Below are 17,662 nucleotides of genomic sequence, written 5' to 3'. Positions count from 1 at the left end.
ATTGAACCTTCAATCCAGAAGGCTTTTTTTTGTTTTTTTTGTTTTTTTTTTTTAGCACTTAGGGCCTTATGGTTAGGAACATAAATTTTTTCAGCTTCGATTTACATCCCTATTTCTGTTGCAAAGGCATACGACAGCCAGGCTAACAGGATAAAATTTTGTGAGGGAAATGAAATGGAAACGAAAATTCAAAGAACAGAAAAGTGACATAACATTCGACTGCCAAAAGCTCATTGGTGAGACGTTCAAAATCCATCATGATATTTAGATTATAATGGAAAAATTAAAAAAAAAATAAACCAGTTTTGTTTTTAAAGATCAATATTATAATATGCTGTAAAAGTAAATTATTTTAATGTTTAAAAAATGCCAGAAACTACATGCTTTCAACTAACGCGATTTAAATCAACCTCAAATTGCACAAAAGAATACTTTTTTTAAATTATGGAACATCTTTATCACATTAAGGAGGATGCAGTCCCTATCTAAGGACTGATGTGGAAAAAGTGCCACAACAATACTAAGTGACAAAAAACACAGCTAAGTCCAGCCGCGCATGTATGTGCATGGAGATGTGTCTGGAAGGACAGGTAAGTCCAGCCGCACACGTGCGTGCATGGAGACGTGTCTGGGTGTCTGGAAGGACAGGTAAGTCCAGCCGCGCACGTGCGTGCATGGAGACGTGTCTGGGTGTCTGGAAGGACAGGTAAGTCCAGCCGCGCACGTGCGTGCATGGAGACGTGTCTGGAAGGACAGGTAAGTACAGCCGTGCAAGTGCGTGCATGGAGACGTGTCTGGAAGGACAGGTAAGTACAGCCGCGCACGTGCGTGCATGGAGACGTGTCTGGAAGGCCTGGTAAGTACAGCCGCGCACGTGCGGTCATGGAGACGTGTCTGGAAGGACAGGTAAGTACAGCCGCGCACGTGCGTGCATGGAAACGTGTCTGGGTGTCTGGAAGGACAGGCAAGTACAGCCGCGCACGTGCGTGCATGGAGACACGTCTGGAAGGACAGGTAAGTACAGCCGCGCACGTGCGTGTATGGAGACGCGTCTGGAAGGACAGGTAAGTACAGCCGCGCACGTGCATGCATGGAGATGTGTCTGGAAGAACAGGTGAGTCCAGCCGCGCACGTGCGTGCATGGAGACGTGTCTGGAAGGACAGGTGAGTCCAGCTGCGCACGTGCGTGCATGGAGATGTGTCTGGAAGGACAGCAAGAAACTGAGAAGCAGGTCATCGAGCCTCAGGAGCCGGGTCTGCAGCACCTTCATGGCACAGACAGCAGCCCACGCAGAGAAGCTATTAACCTATTCAAGGCCACACAGCCAGTGAATGGCAAAATTAGGTCTGAGGCCAAAGTCCCCCTGCGACAGACAGCTGACATTCCTAACCGAAACCACTCACTGCCCCCACAACCCTCAGCACTTTTTCATCTATTTTGCCATGTCCTTACTATGCTTTAGTTTTCCATGTGGCCTTCCCCTGTACAGGGGTCCTTCTGTTCATCCAATGATGTCTCCCAAAGTCCCTAGAAGAATGCACAGGACATGGGTGAAGACTGTTTGGGACACGGAGGAATTCAAGAGTGAGCTTCCCATTTTGGAGGGAAATGCCTCTCAATCCGCTGGTTCACATGCTGCTGCTCTGCATGCTGAAAGCAAAGACTGAGAATCCCGACCCAGAGCAGAATCCACCGAGCAGGATGCCAAAAGACAGCCTAGAATGTTCTCATCCACTGTGCGGGGTCAGTTCTGAATTCCACCAGGAAGTGCTAAACTAAAGGTGACTTAAAGTCTGAGGGCTGACTGGTGGGAGCCGGCAGCCACCATGAGACCCAGCCAAGAGTGGGCACTCAGGGACTCACCAGGAAGTAACAGTCCTGATTCTGCTGAGCTCAAGGAGTACTGAGTGCTTCGTGTGCATGGTCTCACTCCCAGCCATCCTGGCTACTTCACCCACTTTACCACGAAGACATGGTCTCACTCCCAGCCATCCTGGCTATTTCACCCACTTTACCACGAAGACATGGTCTCACTCCCAGCCATCCTGGCTATTTCACCCACTTTACCACGAACACATGGTCTCACTCCCAGCCATCTTGGCTATTTCACCCACTTTACCACGAAGACACTGATGCTCAGAAAGATCAGGATCTGTCCCAGGTCTCACCATTTATTGGTGACAGAACCTGTGTTCAAAACTAAGTATTTCTCATGCTTTTAGTCACTTGCTGGACAAGAACAGCAATGATCCTATTTCAACTACTGCTACAACTCACCCTTTCAGTGTTTTGAGTTTTTTAACTGTTTTACTTTGATGGATTTAAAACAAAACCTCTTCAGCCAGGTGCGGTGGCTCACACCTGTAATCCCAACACTTTGGGAGGCTGAAGCAGGCAGATGGCTTGAGCCCAGGAGTTCAAGACCAGCCTGGGCAACACAGTGAGACCCCATTTCTACAAAACATCTTCCACTTTGAAAGCTGTCATGGCAAACATTTTCTACGCTGAGCTTATAAAGTGGCCTTCCATTTCTCTTCTGCTTCAGGGAACCCACCTCATCACAGAGCCCTAAGCACCTGCCCTGTGCTCTGGGCAACTGGCATGGCGGCCCCTGTTGCTCGTGGACCACACAAAATGGAGCACATGTGAACAGACATCAACAGGCTTTGTCCAAGTACATGCAAAACCAGCCACCAAGATACAACATAAAATTAAAAATCTTGAGAAATGAAGTATTTAAACTGTTTTCACAGATTTGTGTTTGCCATGTTTTATTACAAAAGGAAATGAAAACTAAGTTATTCTGAAGCAGAGCCTTGAAAACCTATGCAATGGTTCAGTGCAGACAACGACACAGGGAGGAGGGAAGGACGGGAGGGCAACGCTGAGGACCAGAGCCCAGCCGGCGCCCAGGACGAGGGCCCAGCAACACTCAGAACCAGAGCCCAGCCGGCGCCCAGCACGAGGGACCGGCAACACTCAGAACCAGAGCCCAGCTGGCACCCGGACGAGGGCCCAGCAACACTCAGAACCAGAGCCCAGCTGGCACCTGGACGAGGGCCCAGCCGGCACTTCAGAGCAGCAGAACATCCAACTCATGCAGCCAGTGAGCAGAACCCGAGAACCCTCGCAGCAGAGGTTAGCATCGGAAGCCATCTCCAACTAAGTGGCACAGGCAGCTGAGACGCCAGGTGGGTCCCGGTCTCAGGCGGTGACTAGGCTCCATGAAAGCTGTCAAATGTGGAAATGACGGGGCGAGAGAGCCACCTGATCTACAGTGGTGACTCCAGACACCGCCGTCGGTGCCTGCTGGACACACACCTCTGCCTGGGCACAAATGATCACAGGACAGAGAACAGACATGACTCTGTTCTCCGCCTAACCCTCAACTGACATGGAGATGCTGAGAGGACAACCTGAGGAGAAAGCAAGCACCAGCCCTCCAAAGATGAGTTTAAACAACTTTCAAATGCCCCAGGGCCAAACCCGCTAAATGTGCGTCTAACACGTCTGCACTGAATGCTCAGCAAGTGAGAAGCGCACCCTGGGCACCGCAGGAACCCCAGCCTCCAGGGGCTCCCGCTCCAGCTCACGGCATGAACAAGGCCGGGCGCGCTGCTTCCCCTTGGCGCCCCGCCCAGCCCAAGATCTTGACCCAGAGCTTGTTACCTGTGGAGTCAATCACCGACCACTCCCATTCACGCCGCAGTATCTGGCTGTTTTCTACGGCAGGGAGAGGAGGAACTCCATCAGGATATCTGATGTATATTTGAACAAGTACAAGTTTTTGTCTCCTTCCCACCCAGAGTGCAGCCTCACCACGTGACACTCTGCCACCAGGTAGGCATCCCTTTTATAATTAAAGTAATTATCATCAAGTGCAGGTTAGAAAAGCTGATACTACTTTTCTAATTTTTATGAATTCTCTCAAGGAAAAGTATTTCAACAACAGCCAGGTAAAAAGAATTAAGCAATTTTTTCTGCTTTCTACTTATTAGGAAAAAATGGACAGATTTCTTTTAAACTCCAGTACCTGTTCCCTAAGAACATTTTCTCCCATGGACATTTATGCTCCTACATAACACACAAGGACCGGGGCCAAATAAAAGAAGAAACTGGCTTGATGTAATGTACTTACAAAAAGAGGAGCTGCTCAGAGCTTCAGCAGGAGGAAAAGCAGGCCCCCCAAAAACCCCCAGGCCAGGGCAGCCCACAGCCTACTTCCCTAGCCGTCAGGGGCTGTCCCGGGAGCCCCCGCACATCCAGACTGCATTTCCCAAGCCCCTTCTGTGCACACACGGCCCTGTGGCCAGACTCCATTGATGGACTCTAACAGGTGAGACGTGTGTCACTTCCAGGACACAGGTTTTAAAAACAGGATGCACCTTTTCACGCCTCTCCCCTTCCCAGACTGAGGACCCCAAGGCCATAGGGTGAGCACATGATAGAAGGCTCAGGCATCAGAGGCACCCAGGGCAGTTGTGGGAGGACCAGAATCGCCCACACTGCACCCTGAACATAAGCAAGATGCACCCTCCCACCGTGCTAATCACAAGTCCAGGGGACCCTCTACTGCCATGGCTCATGTCACCTAATCAATACAATCAGCACTCAGACTAATCAAACATTTACTGAAAGTATATTTCTACTGTTTGCAGGTTTGAGGGGCTTTTTATTTTATTTTATTTTTATACACGGGGTCTCACTATGCTGCCCAGACTGGTCTCAAATGATCCTCCCACCTCAGTCTCCCGAGTTGCTGGGATTACAGGCCTAAGCCCCTGTACCACGCTAAAGATTAAAAAGTCATAAAAACATGATCTAACAAAAAATACCCAGGGGTAAAAATAAATCGGCATTAAAATTTTCTTCCTAATATCTAATGAAATAAGCAAAACAGAATATAAAACCAACCCTCCAAATAACCACTGCACCAGAGAAACGGGACTAACCTAATGTAACAAACTTTAAAACCTCGTTGCTAAAGAAAGAAAGAAGCTTCTAGCTTCTGGCAATTGGCTTTGAGAGGCTCCTGATCTAACTCCTCACGCTGCTCTCCCCAAGGAGCCATGCTTGTGCTCCAACAGAGATCTGTGACTTCCACCCAACAGTCCCAAATCAGAATGCGAGCAGGTCAAGGACGGGTATGTTTTCTTCTTCTTTCCTAGAAGCTACACAAATGACTACTAGTGAGAGAGGGAAGCAGCGTCAGGACCAACTCCACAGAAGTCAGCACTCTGCAACGGCACAGGATGCGGGGCTCCTAGGCAACATGTTTGGGTGAAAAGCCGCCCAGGGCCCTTCGCATGCTCAGAGGACACAGTGCACCGCAGCACACCGCCGCGCTCCGCATCCTGGTCTCCAACACCAGGGCCCTCCAAACACCGCATCCTGGTCTCTAACGCCAGGGCCCTCCAAACACCGCATCCTGGTCTCTAACGCCAGGGCCCTCCAAACACCGCATCCTGGTCTCTAACGCCATCTTTCAATTCACGGAGAAACGGCTCATTCTAGGCTGGGACAAGCACTCACAATGAGCCCGGAGAAGCATTTGGTAGTGCTGTGCAAGTAAAAAGTGCTCAGGCCGGGCATGGTGGTTCACATCTGTAATCCCAGCACTTTGGGAGGCCAAGGCAGGCGGATCACCTGAGGTCAGGAGTTCGAGACCAGCCTGGTCAACATGGTGAAACCCCGTCTGTAATATAAATACAAAAAATTAGCAGCCGGGTGTGGTGGCACAGCCTGTAATTCCAGCTACTTGGGAGGTTGAGGTAGAAGAATTGCTTGAACCCAGGAGGCGGAGGTTACAGTAAGAGATCGCCCCACTGCACTCCAGCCTGGGCAACAAGAGCAAAACTCTGTCTCAAAAGAAAAAAAGGGGGAAAAAAAACCCACTAATGATGAAACACCTACAATGAAGAGGGAATGGAGGGAATGTCAAGGGGCACGGGAGCCAACTGACGAGCTGCCAATGGCCAAAGATGGAAGGATGTGAGCACCAGAATGAAGCAGAACTAGATTCTAACCCAGAGTGTGAAATACATCTCCATGAGCACACAATGATGGAAACGGATGAGTGAATAGGTGAATAAATGGGAAAGAAGAGACAAGGCTCCCGGGTAGACTGACAACAGTATCTGTGACACTCCACCCTCGAGGAGGCGGCACACAACTCCCCACTCCTTAACTGGGTGATGGGCATAGCAGCTTCCTTCCCAAGTGCAGGATGAAAGCTGAAAGAGTCACTTGACTGTGGAAAATGCTGAAGAGCACACCTCAGCCAGGTGACCCGCATCAGCATTAAGCACTGAGTCCTGCTGGCAGTGCTGGCCTGGACAGGATGCGATGAGAAGGACTTCACCTACGTGTCCTCCCTCCCCAAAACCCGTGACCCCCATCTAGTCAGGAGACAAATTCCAACAGAGGCACATCCTACAAAATAACCGACCCAATGCTCCTCCAAAAGTCGCCAAAAACAAGGAAGTGTGAGAAACGGTCATGGATCAGAGGAGCCCAGGGAGGCCTGGCAGCAGAGCATCCTGTGGACCCACAGACACGGAAACATACAGCGGGTACCATGAGGAACAGTGTGCGGACACACTCTAGAATTTAGGGGAAAAGAAAATAATCTTGAGAGACACAAACAACACTAACTCAAGAAATTCTACATTTATTGAAGTGTTTTTTTTGTTTTGTTTTGTTTTTTTTGAGGAGTCTCACTCTGTCTCCCAGGCTGGAATGCAGTGGTACAATCTCGGCTCACTGCAACCTCCGCCTCCTAGGTTCAAGTGATTCTCCTGCCCCAACCTCCTGAGTAGCTGAGACTACAGGCGCCCGCTACCACACCTGGCTAATTTTTGTATTTTTAGTAGAGACGGGGTTTCGCCTCGTTAGCCAGGCTGGTCTCGAACTCCTGACTTCAGGTGATCCACCCTCCTCAGCCTCCCAAAGTGCTGGGATTATAGGCATGAGCCACCGTGCCTGGCAGTTCTATATTTATTAAAATAATTGAATTTATTATTAAAAACCTAGGCTTCACTGGCAAATTCTATCAAATTTTTTAAAAGAAATAAAACTAATCTCACAGAAACATTTTCAGAAAACAGACAATGAGGGGCAGCCTCCCAGCTCTGTTGCTGAGGTCAGCATTATCCTGATAACAAAAAGACATGGCAAAAAAAAGAAAACTGCAGACTAACATCTTGCACAAACACAGACGCAAAAACTCTTCATTAAATATTAGAAAACTGATCAGTATAGCAAAAGCACAATACATGTAGATGAAGTCAGGTTTCTGATAAGAGAAATGCAAGGTTCGGTTAGCATTTGAAATTGCCGTAATTCACTTTAACAAAAGAATCAAGAAGGATCACCATACCATCATCTCGGAAGATACAGAAAAGGCATGTGAAAATCCAATGTCCATTCGTTCATGAGAAAAAACTCCCATGAAACAAAGAATAGAAGGAAACTTCTTCAACCTGATTAAGAACATCTGGGAAAAATGTACTGGTAACATCAGACTTAATGGTGAAATGCTGGATGCTTTCACTCCAAGATCAGGAATAAGGCAAAAATATTTTTATAAAGAAAATACACTGAAATAAAGATCATGGCCAGCACATTAAAGTAAGAGAAGGTATAGAAATTCTATAGGAAGAAGCAAAATTCTGTTTAAAGGTAACATAATTATGCATATTTTTAAAAAATCCTACAGAAAATCTAAAACAAGTTCATTTAGAAATGACACAGGATAAAGGTCAGTAAAGAAAAATCTATTGTACTGCTACATCCTTCCAATGAACAACTGGATACTGAAATTTAAAATACAATACCATTTATGATAGCATCTGTAAGTATGAAGTACTCAGAGATAAATGTAACAAAATATGCACAGAAGCTGAACACTGAAAACTGTATAACATTGCTAAGAGAAATTAAAGACCTCCATAAATGGAGAGACGTACCATGTTCATGAATCAGAATACTCAATACTGTTAAGTTGGCACTTCCCCCAAATTGATCTACAGATTCAATACGATGCCAATCAATGAGTTCTGAGTTATTCTAAAACTAGAGAAGTGCTCCAAATTATTAGAATGTGCATAATCATTACAACATTTAAATTTATGTTTCTCATTAGTTTGGTTATTAGATTGTATCTCTAAAGCATATGATTATGTTAATAATTCCCGAAGTTGTAGGTATGTAAACTGTATCATACGATTATGTGAATAATTCCCGAAGTTGTAGGTATGTAAACTGTATCATACGATTATGTGAATAATTCCCGAAGTTGCAGGTATGTAAACTGTATCATACGATTATGTGAATAATTCCCGAAGTTGCAGGTATGTAAACTGTATGTTTTCTTTGGCTAGTACTCAGCCCTAGCATGTAGAGGGTGCCACTATTAGGTCACTTAAAGTATGCAGCTGGCTGGGCGCAGTGGCGCACGCCTGTAATCCCAATACTTTGGGAGGCCGAGGCAGGCAGATCATGAGGTCAGGAGATCGAGACCATCCTGGCTAACACGGTGGAACCCCGTCTCTACTAAAAATACAAAAAATTAGCCGGGCATGGTGGCGGGCGCCTGTAGTCCCAGCTAGTGGGGAGGCTGAAGCAGGAGAATGGCGTGAACCTGGGAGGCGGAGGTTGCAGTGAGCCGAGATCATGCCACTGCACTCCAGCCTGGGCGACAGAGGGAGACTCCATCTCAAAAAACAAAACAAAACAAAAGTATGCAGCTGTGCAAGGTAGTATAGACCAGTCAGGAAGAGAAATCACATGTACACGAAATTAAACGAAAGCAACCAAAATTCAATATTAAATAAGAAAAGAATTAAACAAAACCATCTTAGCTGAGACCAAACCATTTCTTCACAATTCACGCAGCTCTCCCTTGAGTTTGTCAGATTCTAAAGCCTATGAAATGCTATAATTTTGACTGAGAATGTCAATGACCCAAAACTGAAAAAACTGGTTTACCCTGGCCAAGACCTCTTGTGCTCCCGTGCCAGAACAGAGATGCTCAGAACGAGGCCTAGCTCTACATAACACCACAACAAATATTCAATTATCCACGGGTCAACAGTCAGTTCTCAGGAAAAGAAAAATTTCTCCTTCATTGAGTCTTATATGACACATCTCTGGAAGACACACTGTAAAAGAAATCACAGTTTTAAAAATTTCCAGAACTAGTCTTATACAGAAGCCTATGGTTTACAATTGTTGTAAAATTGTAGAAACATGCTAGTTCTTTAATTGTTTAATGTTCTTAAAGATAAACATCTATGACTTTAAAAAGCAGATTTTAAAATCTATTTTTAAATTAAAATAAACTAAAAATTAGCTTTTTATTTTTAAAAATAATTTTTCGAGTCAGTATGTTCAGTTAATGAAAACAAAGCAGAAAATCCGGGGCTGTGAGCTGCTGTCTGAGCTGGCCAGTAGCCAACTCCACAGGTGTGCTAGGCACACAGAGCCCTGTCACCTGCCCTGTGTCCTGGATGTGCGCAGCCACCCGGGCCTGCATCCCCCGTCGCCCGCCCTGTGTCCTGGATGCGCACAGCCACGCGGGCCTGCATCCCCCGTCACCCACCCTGTGTCCTGTGTCCTGGATGCGCACAGCCACGCGGGCCTGCATCCCCTGTCGCCCGCCCTGTGTCCTGGATGTGCGCAGCCACGGGGGCCTGCATCCCCTGTCGCCCGCCCTGTGTCCTGTGTCCTGGATGTGCGCAGCCACGCGGGCCTGCATCCCCCGTCACCCGCCCTGTGTCCTGGATGTGCGCAGCCACGCGGGCCTGCATCCCCCATCACCCGCCCTGTGTCCTGTGTCCTGTGTCCTGGATGCGCACAGCCACGCGGGCCTGAATCCCCCATCACCCGCCCTGTGTCCTGTGTCCTGTGTCCTGGATGCGCACAGCCACGCGGGCCTGCATCCCCTGACGGGCAACACTCCATGCTCTGCTGCATCCTGTTTACACCACTATCTCTGTCCAGCTTCGAAGTACAGACAAAGGATGTTAACATTTACCTATATAAACGTGAGCATGTGCGTGCCCTGGATCCCTGCAGACCATGTGACATAACGAATGCCCCAACCGAACTGTCCACACTAGCATTCAAAGGACAGGCCCAAACATCTTTAAAGTTAAAACCTCGGGTCACTACACCAAAATTACAATGAAGCAAAATCCAAACTGATGGCACACCTGCAGGAAGAAAATAAGCCCCTACCTACAAAACTTAAAAGACCATTTTTCTTGTCCCCAAGTCGATGACGACTGTTGGATGAGGCCCATCCAGGTGACTCGCATTTTTATTACAATGATTCAACTTTAGCTTCAAATAAGAGGGGCTTTCTTTTTCTTTTCTTTGTTCTCGAAGTTATTTAAAGAATCTCATTCAGGTGTAGAACCCAAAAACCTGGATCCAAAATGCCAAGCGAGGCAAGCAGTACTCCACTGCCTTCTTGTGTTCCAGAGAGTGAAAGGAAAGAATAATCATCTCTCAGCACTGATAGTACAGACCAGTCAGTTTTAATGAGAAAGAACCAACAGGTGGGGTGATTTCAACACACAGAGAGGGGGCCTTAGTGACGCCCCTGCTGCTGCAAGGCTGTGCCCGCCCTTGAGGGCTGGGCTGGCTCTGAGCAGATGCAGCCGCTCTAAACAGAAGGGCAAGTGATACCGCAGGGGGCAGCTTCTCGCACTCTCTCCGGGGGCCTCGTCACAACTCAGAGCCCCTTAAGGTGTCTGCATCTGTGCTGTAAGATTACACTCGGACTTCCCAGCTAATCCCTCACAGCAAGGAGTGAGCCCTGGGAACCCCGGGCTATTTTAACAGCATATGATTTGGAGGTAATACTATCTGTGACTTACATACTTCTAATCTTCATTCAAAATATTTGAGTCCCGGCCGGGGGCGGTGGCTCACACCCGTAATCCCAGCACTTTGGGAGGCCGAGGCGGGTGGATCATGAGGTCAGGAGTTTGAGATCAGACTGACAAACATGGTGAAACCCCATCTCTAATTTAAAAAAAAAAAAAAATTAGCCAGGCGTGGTGGCCTGCACCGGTAATCCCAGCTACTCAGGAGGCTGAGGCAGGAGAATCACTAGAACCTGGGAGGCAGAGGTTGCAGTGAGCCAAGATCATGCCATTGCACTCTAGCCTGGGCAACAGAGCGAGACTCCATCTCAAAATATCTGAGTCCCAAAATAAATAATCCACAGAAGCACCTTATTATTCAGAATGCTAATCAATTTTTAACTTTGGAGACTTTTCCTTTTCAATGTTCCACTGCCCAATTTTAGACAGACAATTCTTATTCATTCATATGTGTTCACAAATTAGTAACTTTCTAATTTAAACATACTTTTTTTCATTGACATACTGGGATTACGTTCTTATCTGTTATTTCTCCCCTACAATTTTCTGTCAACAGCTTTCAACTGTTGGCAATTTTTATTTCTAATTTTCAGGACTTATATGGAAAGATACCAGCCTGTACAACATGGCAAAACCTCATCTCTATCAAAAACAAAAATTAGCCAAGCATAGTAGCATGCACCTACAGTTCCAGCCACTCGGGAGGCTGAGGTGGGAGAATCGCTTGAATCCAGGAGGCAGAGGTTGCAGTGAGCCAAGATTGCACCACTGTACTCCAGCCTGCATCACAGAGTGAGACTGCCTTTTAAAAAGAACTTACATGGAAAGAAATGTCAGACATAATAACATCCTTTTTTTTTTTTTTTTTTTTTTTTTTGAGTTAGGGTCTTGCTCAGCCTGGAGTACAGTGGCAGAGTCACAGCTCACCATAGTCTCACCCTCCCAGGCTCAAGCAATCCTCCCACCTCAGCCTCCTAAGAGATTACAGGCGGGTGCCGCTGTGCCCAGCTAATATTTTTTATTTTTTTGTACAGATGGGGGTCTCACTATGTTGCCCACGCTGGTCTGGAACTCTTGGGTTCAAGTGATCCTTCCATCTTGGCCTTCCAAAGTGCTGGAATTATAGGTGTGAGCCATCGCACCCAGCCTCCTCCTTTAAAATATTCAAATTTAAAATATTCATTCAAATATACCACATTTAAAACTTTACTATGAAAGGAAATCACTCCACTAGGCGTGGTGGCTCACACCTGTAATCCCAGCACTTTGGGAGGCCGAGGCAGGCAGATCACCTAAGGTCAAGAGTTCAAGACCAGCCTGGCTAATGTGGCGAAACCCTGTCTCTTCCAGAATTACAAAAATTAGCCAGGTGGCATGGTGCATGCCTGTAATCCCAGCTACTCAGGAGGATGAGGCAGGAGAATTGCTTGAGCCTGGGAGGCAGAGGTTGCAGTGAGCCAAGATCGCGCCACTGCCCTCCAGCCTGGGTGGCCGAGCGGAGTCTCAAAAAAAAAAGAAACCATTCTTACATTTTCTTGTAATTCTGAATAGGATATATTTTAAATAGGATTTTAAATAGAATATACTTTTATCCTATTTAAAACTATGGGAAAATAGAAGAACGATTCTTCTATTAATCTTAATTTTTACAAATAATGGTTTTATTAGCAATATTAATAATCCCCATGCTGATATACAATAAATATATTCTACAATAGGTTGATTTTGCCTTGCCAATACAGTTCTTTCAAACCGGAAGATCTCACACATCTGGGTTAACTGGATTGTGCATCTGAGTCAGTATTAGGCAACTTTACTCTTATTTCACTGCTTGTTGACAAGTAGACAGACAACCACCGCAGGTCTGTGAATGATACCATCTGCCCCCAGCAGAGGGAAGCATGGGGGATTTCTGCCACGGCAGGTCTGTGACTAACATCACATGTTTTCATGAGCACAGACACTGTTACCCTCAGAAAGCAGGAGGACCCTGGGCCAAAGCAGCCCCAGAGGAGCTCCAGGTCCTCTTCCTCTTATCTTAAACTAGAAACTCAGATGGGAATGAATGCGTGACTTGGCCAAGGTCACCTCAGTGTCTGTCAGGGCAACTGTGACAGTCGGAGGCCCAAGCTCCGCCCTGTGCAGATGGAATCCAAGCAAGGCACCCTCAAGGCCAACCCACGACAGAAACCACACTCAGCCTTTGGAGTTCTTCACAGAGGAACTTCTCCCCCATCACACATTGTCAGTGGTGGAATCTAACGACCAATTTTGTCAACACTTTTCCCAAGTGGTGACAATGACCTGCCCAGCACTGGCACAACGTGACAAGTGACACGTGATGGGCAGCCGTCCGCCAGCACGCAAGGCTCCGGGGGCAGGAGAGGTTCGTTCATCCTTGTGTTTAATTCCTTAGAACAGTGGTTCTCAATGCAGGTGCCCAGGGGTGCTTTGAGATCCCGTGGGACATCTTTGGTGGTCAAGATTCAGAGAGTACTGGAATTTGGCAGGCAGAGGTAAGGGAGGTTGAGACGTCCTTCAATGAGCGAGACAGTCTCACCCAACAAAAACTCTCCACACACAAAACTTACAATGAACCAGAACTTCATGAGTGGAAAACATGCTTCTAACTCTCGGAACTCAGAATCTTACTCTATTCAACATTTACACACAAAACATTTTTGCACAGTCTTACTATGACTTGAATTTTCCATGAATTCAACTATTACAAGTCTAGAAAAAATTATACTTTGCTTTATGTGAAAGTTCATTAGGAACTGCTCACCATTCTGTAATATTCCATCACCAGCTGGGGGCTGAACTCCCAGTGTCACACCTGGGTCCGTCTGCAGGGACCGCCCCCCGGTCACCAGGACGCAACACACCAGATGGGACGTCCGGCTTTTTCACGGCCAACCATCATCATGTTGAAATGTGTTGTCTTATTACACAATACTATCACATTCATTCTCTATAGCTAGGGCAGTCTAATAACTATAAGTTATAAATTACATTTTCTTTTTTTTTTTGAAACATAAATTATATTTTCTAAGAACTGCATTTTAGGGTAAGAGGACATTACCCCAAAAAACCATCCTAAAAAAAAAAGGCATTGGGTCCAACAGCTTTGCACACCTGACCTGGGAGCCCAACAGCGTCCCTGCACAGAGGACACGGTAAACAAACTCCTGCTGGGGGGAGACACGTGAGTGACAGCATTTGTGCAGGGCGAAGGCCCCCATCTCAGAGTAACACGTGAACGATCCCCAGCTCCCACCTGCGAACTGAGATGCCAACTCCACCACCAGCAGCGGAGCTCGGAAGATGGCCGGGTAGCGTTTCCAAAAGCCCCGGCACACCCGAGAGTTCAAAAAGGCACCACTGCTTCGGCCAGCAGAGCAGCTGTCATGCGGAGCTGCCGCCAGACTTCCCACACCCCCTGGCAAGGCCCACAAAGCACCTAACCCAGCGCCAGCCACCAGCACACACGGGCAGCAAGGTCACAACAGTCCTTCCAGGCTTGTTGCGGCTCCCATTCCTCGGCGTCCACATGTCCTCCCCGGCGCCCCCGCTGCTGTCCCACCATTCTCTCTCCTCCCAGACACACCGGGCAGAAGGCTACAGCCAGGCCAGGGAACCTGAAGTGAGTAGCGCTCAGTCAAAAGGCCCCTCGTCAAGCACAAAGCCGTGCCGTGTCCACTGCCTCAAGCAGGACTTCTTTCTGGCCAGGCGTGGGGAAGGCTAGCGACACCAGAGCCTGCGCTTCAGCACGAGCTGTCGGCTGGAACATCTCACGGGAAGCCTCGGATGAGTGGACACCACGCAGGTCCGAGACTTTCTAAGACATCATAAAGCTTCTACTCAAACAGTTCGCAAACTACCACACAGCTTTCTAAGATTAGACTCATTAGACTCTACTTTTTAAAAATAAGCAAAATAAAAACTGCAGATTTGAATGAAAAGTTTGATACATTCATGTGAAATGTATAAACACCACATACGAAGAAAAACATATGTCAAGACTAGCCAGGTAGAGTAGGAAAAAGGAAAGAAGCACATGTACATCTTCTAAGATCTGGTGGGTTAGTTCCAAAGAAAAGGTGCATGGGGCGGCTTTATGTGGAAAGGAAACGTGAGGATGACTTCAGGTCACCCTGGCAGGATGCCATGTGTTCGGTTTCGGTCTAACTAAAAGTCAGCTTTAGTTAGAAACTGCTGAGACTGCTGAGGCAGACACTGCGCATCTCCAGCAAACTGAGCCACTAAGCTGCGGGCCTGGGCGAGGAGGTGACGTGCTTCTCCCCAAGTGACCTGAAGGCCCCGGCACCCTGGTCTGTTCTTACCATCGCACTTTGTTGCACGTCTGGGTTGCCCCGAGAGGGGAGCCGGCCACCATGGGAACCTGGATGGGGCTGTGCTGCTTGTTCGTGACCAGATCCAGCTTTTCTTCTAAGGATTTACAAGTAGCCTCCAGGGCTTGCAATTTGGCTTCAATGCTATCCAACCGCAAGCAGATTGTCTGGTTGATGGAATACAGGAATGACTGGAAGTGAAAAAAGACCGGCTTTAGGAAGGGTCTCCTGAACTGTAAGAAGACAACCCCAAGAAACACCAAACAGCTATTTCCTGATCTCAACTCTATCTATTCAGACAGAACAATCCCCACACTGGAACTAGCTCCTGAGCTACGAGCCAGAAACATGTGAGTAACAAGTTCACATTTTACACACGAGTCACACGTCCTGTTTCAAATGTGATGATTTAGTCATGGTTTCACTTCTACGTGCAGTTGCAATTCTTGGTTAAGCCCATTTAATTTTAAAAATGTACTTTAATATGTTATTATTAATCAGTAAATTTACACATAAAACTAGTCAAATCTTCTCAACAATAAAAACAGATTACACCTAACATCAAAACAGCATAAAAGCCACAGGCCATGCACATTCACCTCACACCCTGCTGCCTAATAGGAAAGGGTGACTGGATCCCCTGTGGCCCTGACTTGCGATTTGGTCCTGAGGCTCCCGTGGGGCTCTTGAGCGGCAAGCTTGCCACCTAGTGGTTGGCAAAGCCGGGCTCCACGTCTGACCTTTCCGGCTGAGTCTCCTCCGGATTCCTAACTCCAAGGAACCACAGTGAGCAGTGACGTGCCGGACTCCAAACCCACGAAACAGAGAAACACACAAACCAGAAAGGGAAGAACTTCATTTCCCCAGCTGCCATCCCAGCCAGGAGCCACCGTGAGCACACGCGGAAACGTGTTAATCACACAGGAATTGCACTATGCAAAAGAGACGCCCTCCACCAGGTCTCAGCAGCAGACAGAAGGACACTCCTTCAGGTCTAGGGAGGGACAGGTTGGGGGAGCGCCCACCAGCCCTGCTTAGTATTCAGGAAGGCTGGCACCTGCCTTAAGAATCAACAGCTGAAAACAGCACAGAATTTGTTTCGTCTTTTCTCTCTCCTTTCCTGCGCATGACCTAAAGAGCGTGGGGTCCAAAGTGTGCACATCAGAAGGAAGGGGGAGGTAGGCTCGGGACAGCAGGGGTGGCACTGAGGCGGCCACTGAGAGCTGGCCGTGGAGCTCGCAGCACAGGGGAGCGGGACGCCGGCCCACATTGACAGGGGAGCGGGAGGCCGGCCCACATTGGAGCTGGAACGGCTTTCCCACTAACTGCAGCTGACCTACACCACTGCTTATGCCCACTCTCCTTTCTGATCTCAAGGGAATCTGCAGAATATCAAAACTGCAGTGATATCATACATCATGTAGCTGGCATGGAAACCTGGTGTACATAGTGGCAGGGACAGCGCTTCAGGAGGGAAAATCCACATATTGCCCAACAACTCGCCTTTTCTCAGGTCACCACCTCTCCTGGCAAGATTCACCACTGGGCGCTGATATAGACAGGAGCTAAAGAAACCAACTGAAACTCACCCTCCCTGACTGACTACTCTCTGTTGAAGGCGCGTGTGAGAGAGGGAAGGAGCGATGGCGTCAGGTGGACTCTCAATCAGCTTATCTACAAAGGAGGCACGGTCCACGGCATGACAAACAGGCATCGTCTTGAAAAGCAACATAGGTGGCTGAATCCCTGAATGGCCACTGATAACCCTGCTATTTTCAACAACCGGAGAACATCAAATGTTTGGCTCTCAAATTCTTTACACAGTATACCCATGTTATTTTAATTCTGAATTACAAATGATTCTGCCTGGGGTTTTGAGAAAAATCACTCTTATATACCAATAAAACAACCTAGAGCCACGCACACGACTCTACGCAAGTCACATTCAACCGGGGGCCCACCCTCTTCTCAACAGTGGGACAAGGAGGAAGGCAGGGCCACTCCCATGCCCACTTTATACATCTCTGTGCTATGTGCAACAGATGTGTGTTCTGTGATAAAATCAGAGCTGCGTTTTATTTAGGGAATGATAACGCAGTGTTTACTAACAGAGCCACATCCTATCCATTGGTTGGAAACAGGCATTTTACAGTCAATTTATTTGTAAGTTTTTCATACACATTTACACTGCTTCTCCTTGTTAACAAAACAAATTAAATATTACCAAATAGACACCCTGTGTAAGTAGAAGAATTATATGAAAAGTGACTTTGGTTTTGTGTTGCTCTCATAACCTTCTCACATGTGCCGATATTTACCTCGGTGACTCTGCACACACTGGAACCAACCAAGCAAATTCAAAGATCCAAAAATAATTCACTGAATGAGCAGTTCCCAAGAACCCCATCTAGTAAACT

General features: G+C 47.4%; 1 protein-coding gene across 27 annotated transcripts in view; it reads right to left on the bottom strand.

Moving 5' to 3' along the window:
• The window catches only part of BANP (BTG3 associated nuclear protein), a 125,498-nt gene that overhangs the window by 77,037 nt on the left and 30,799 nt on the right, over positions 1 to 17,662 (bottom strand). For 25 of the 27 annotated variants that reach the window (XM_034940881.3, XM_055099895.2, XM_034940876.3 and 22 more), the window contains one exon: positions 15,237 to 15,436. In XM_034940881.3, coding sequence (XP_034796772.1) covers positions 15,237 to 15,436 — 200 coding nt within the window. Of the gene's footprint in view, positions 1 to 15,236; positions 15,437 to 17,662 lie in introns of those variants that run through there. The other 2 variants (XM_034940889.3, XM_063597822.1) reach the window with 1 other exon arrangement.

The sequence above is a fragment of the Pan paniscus genome, chromosome 18, assembly GCF_029289425.2.
Source record: "Pan paniscus chromosome 18, NHGRI_mPanPan1-v2.0_pri, whole genome shotgun sequence".
Taxonomy (NCBI): Eukaryota; Metazoa; Chordata; class Mammalia; order Primates; family Hominidae; genus Pan; species Pan paniscus.
The sequence above is the reverse complement of the archived record's forward strand: the minus strand, read 5'-3'. Positions and strand labels throughout refer to the sequence as shown.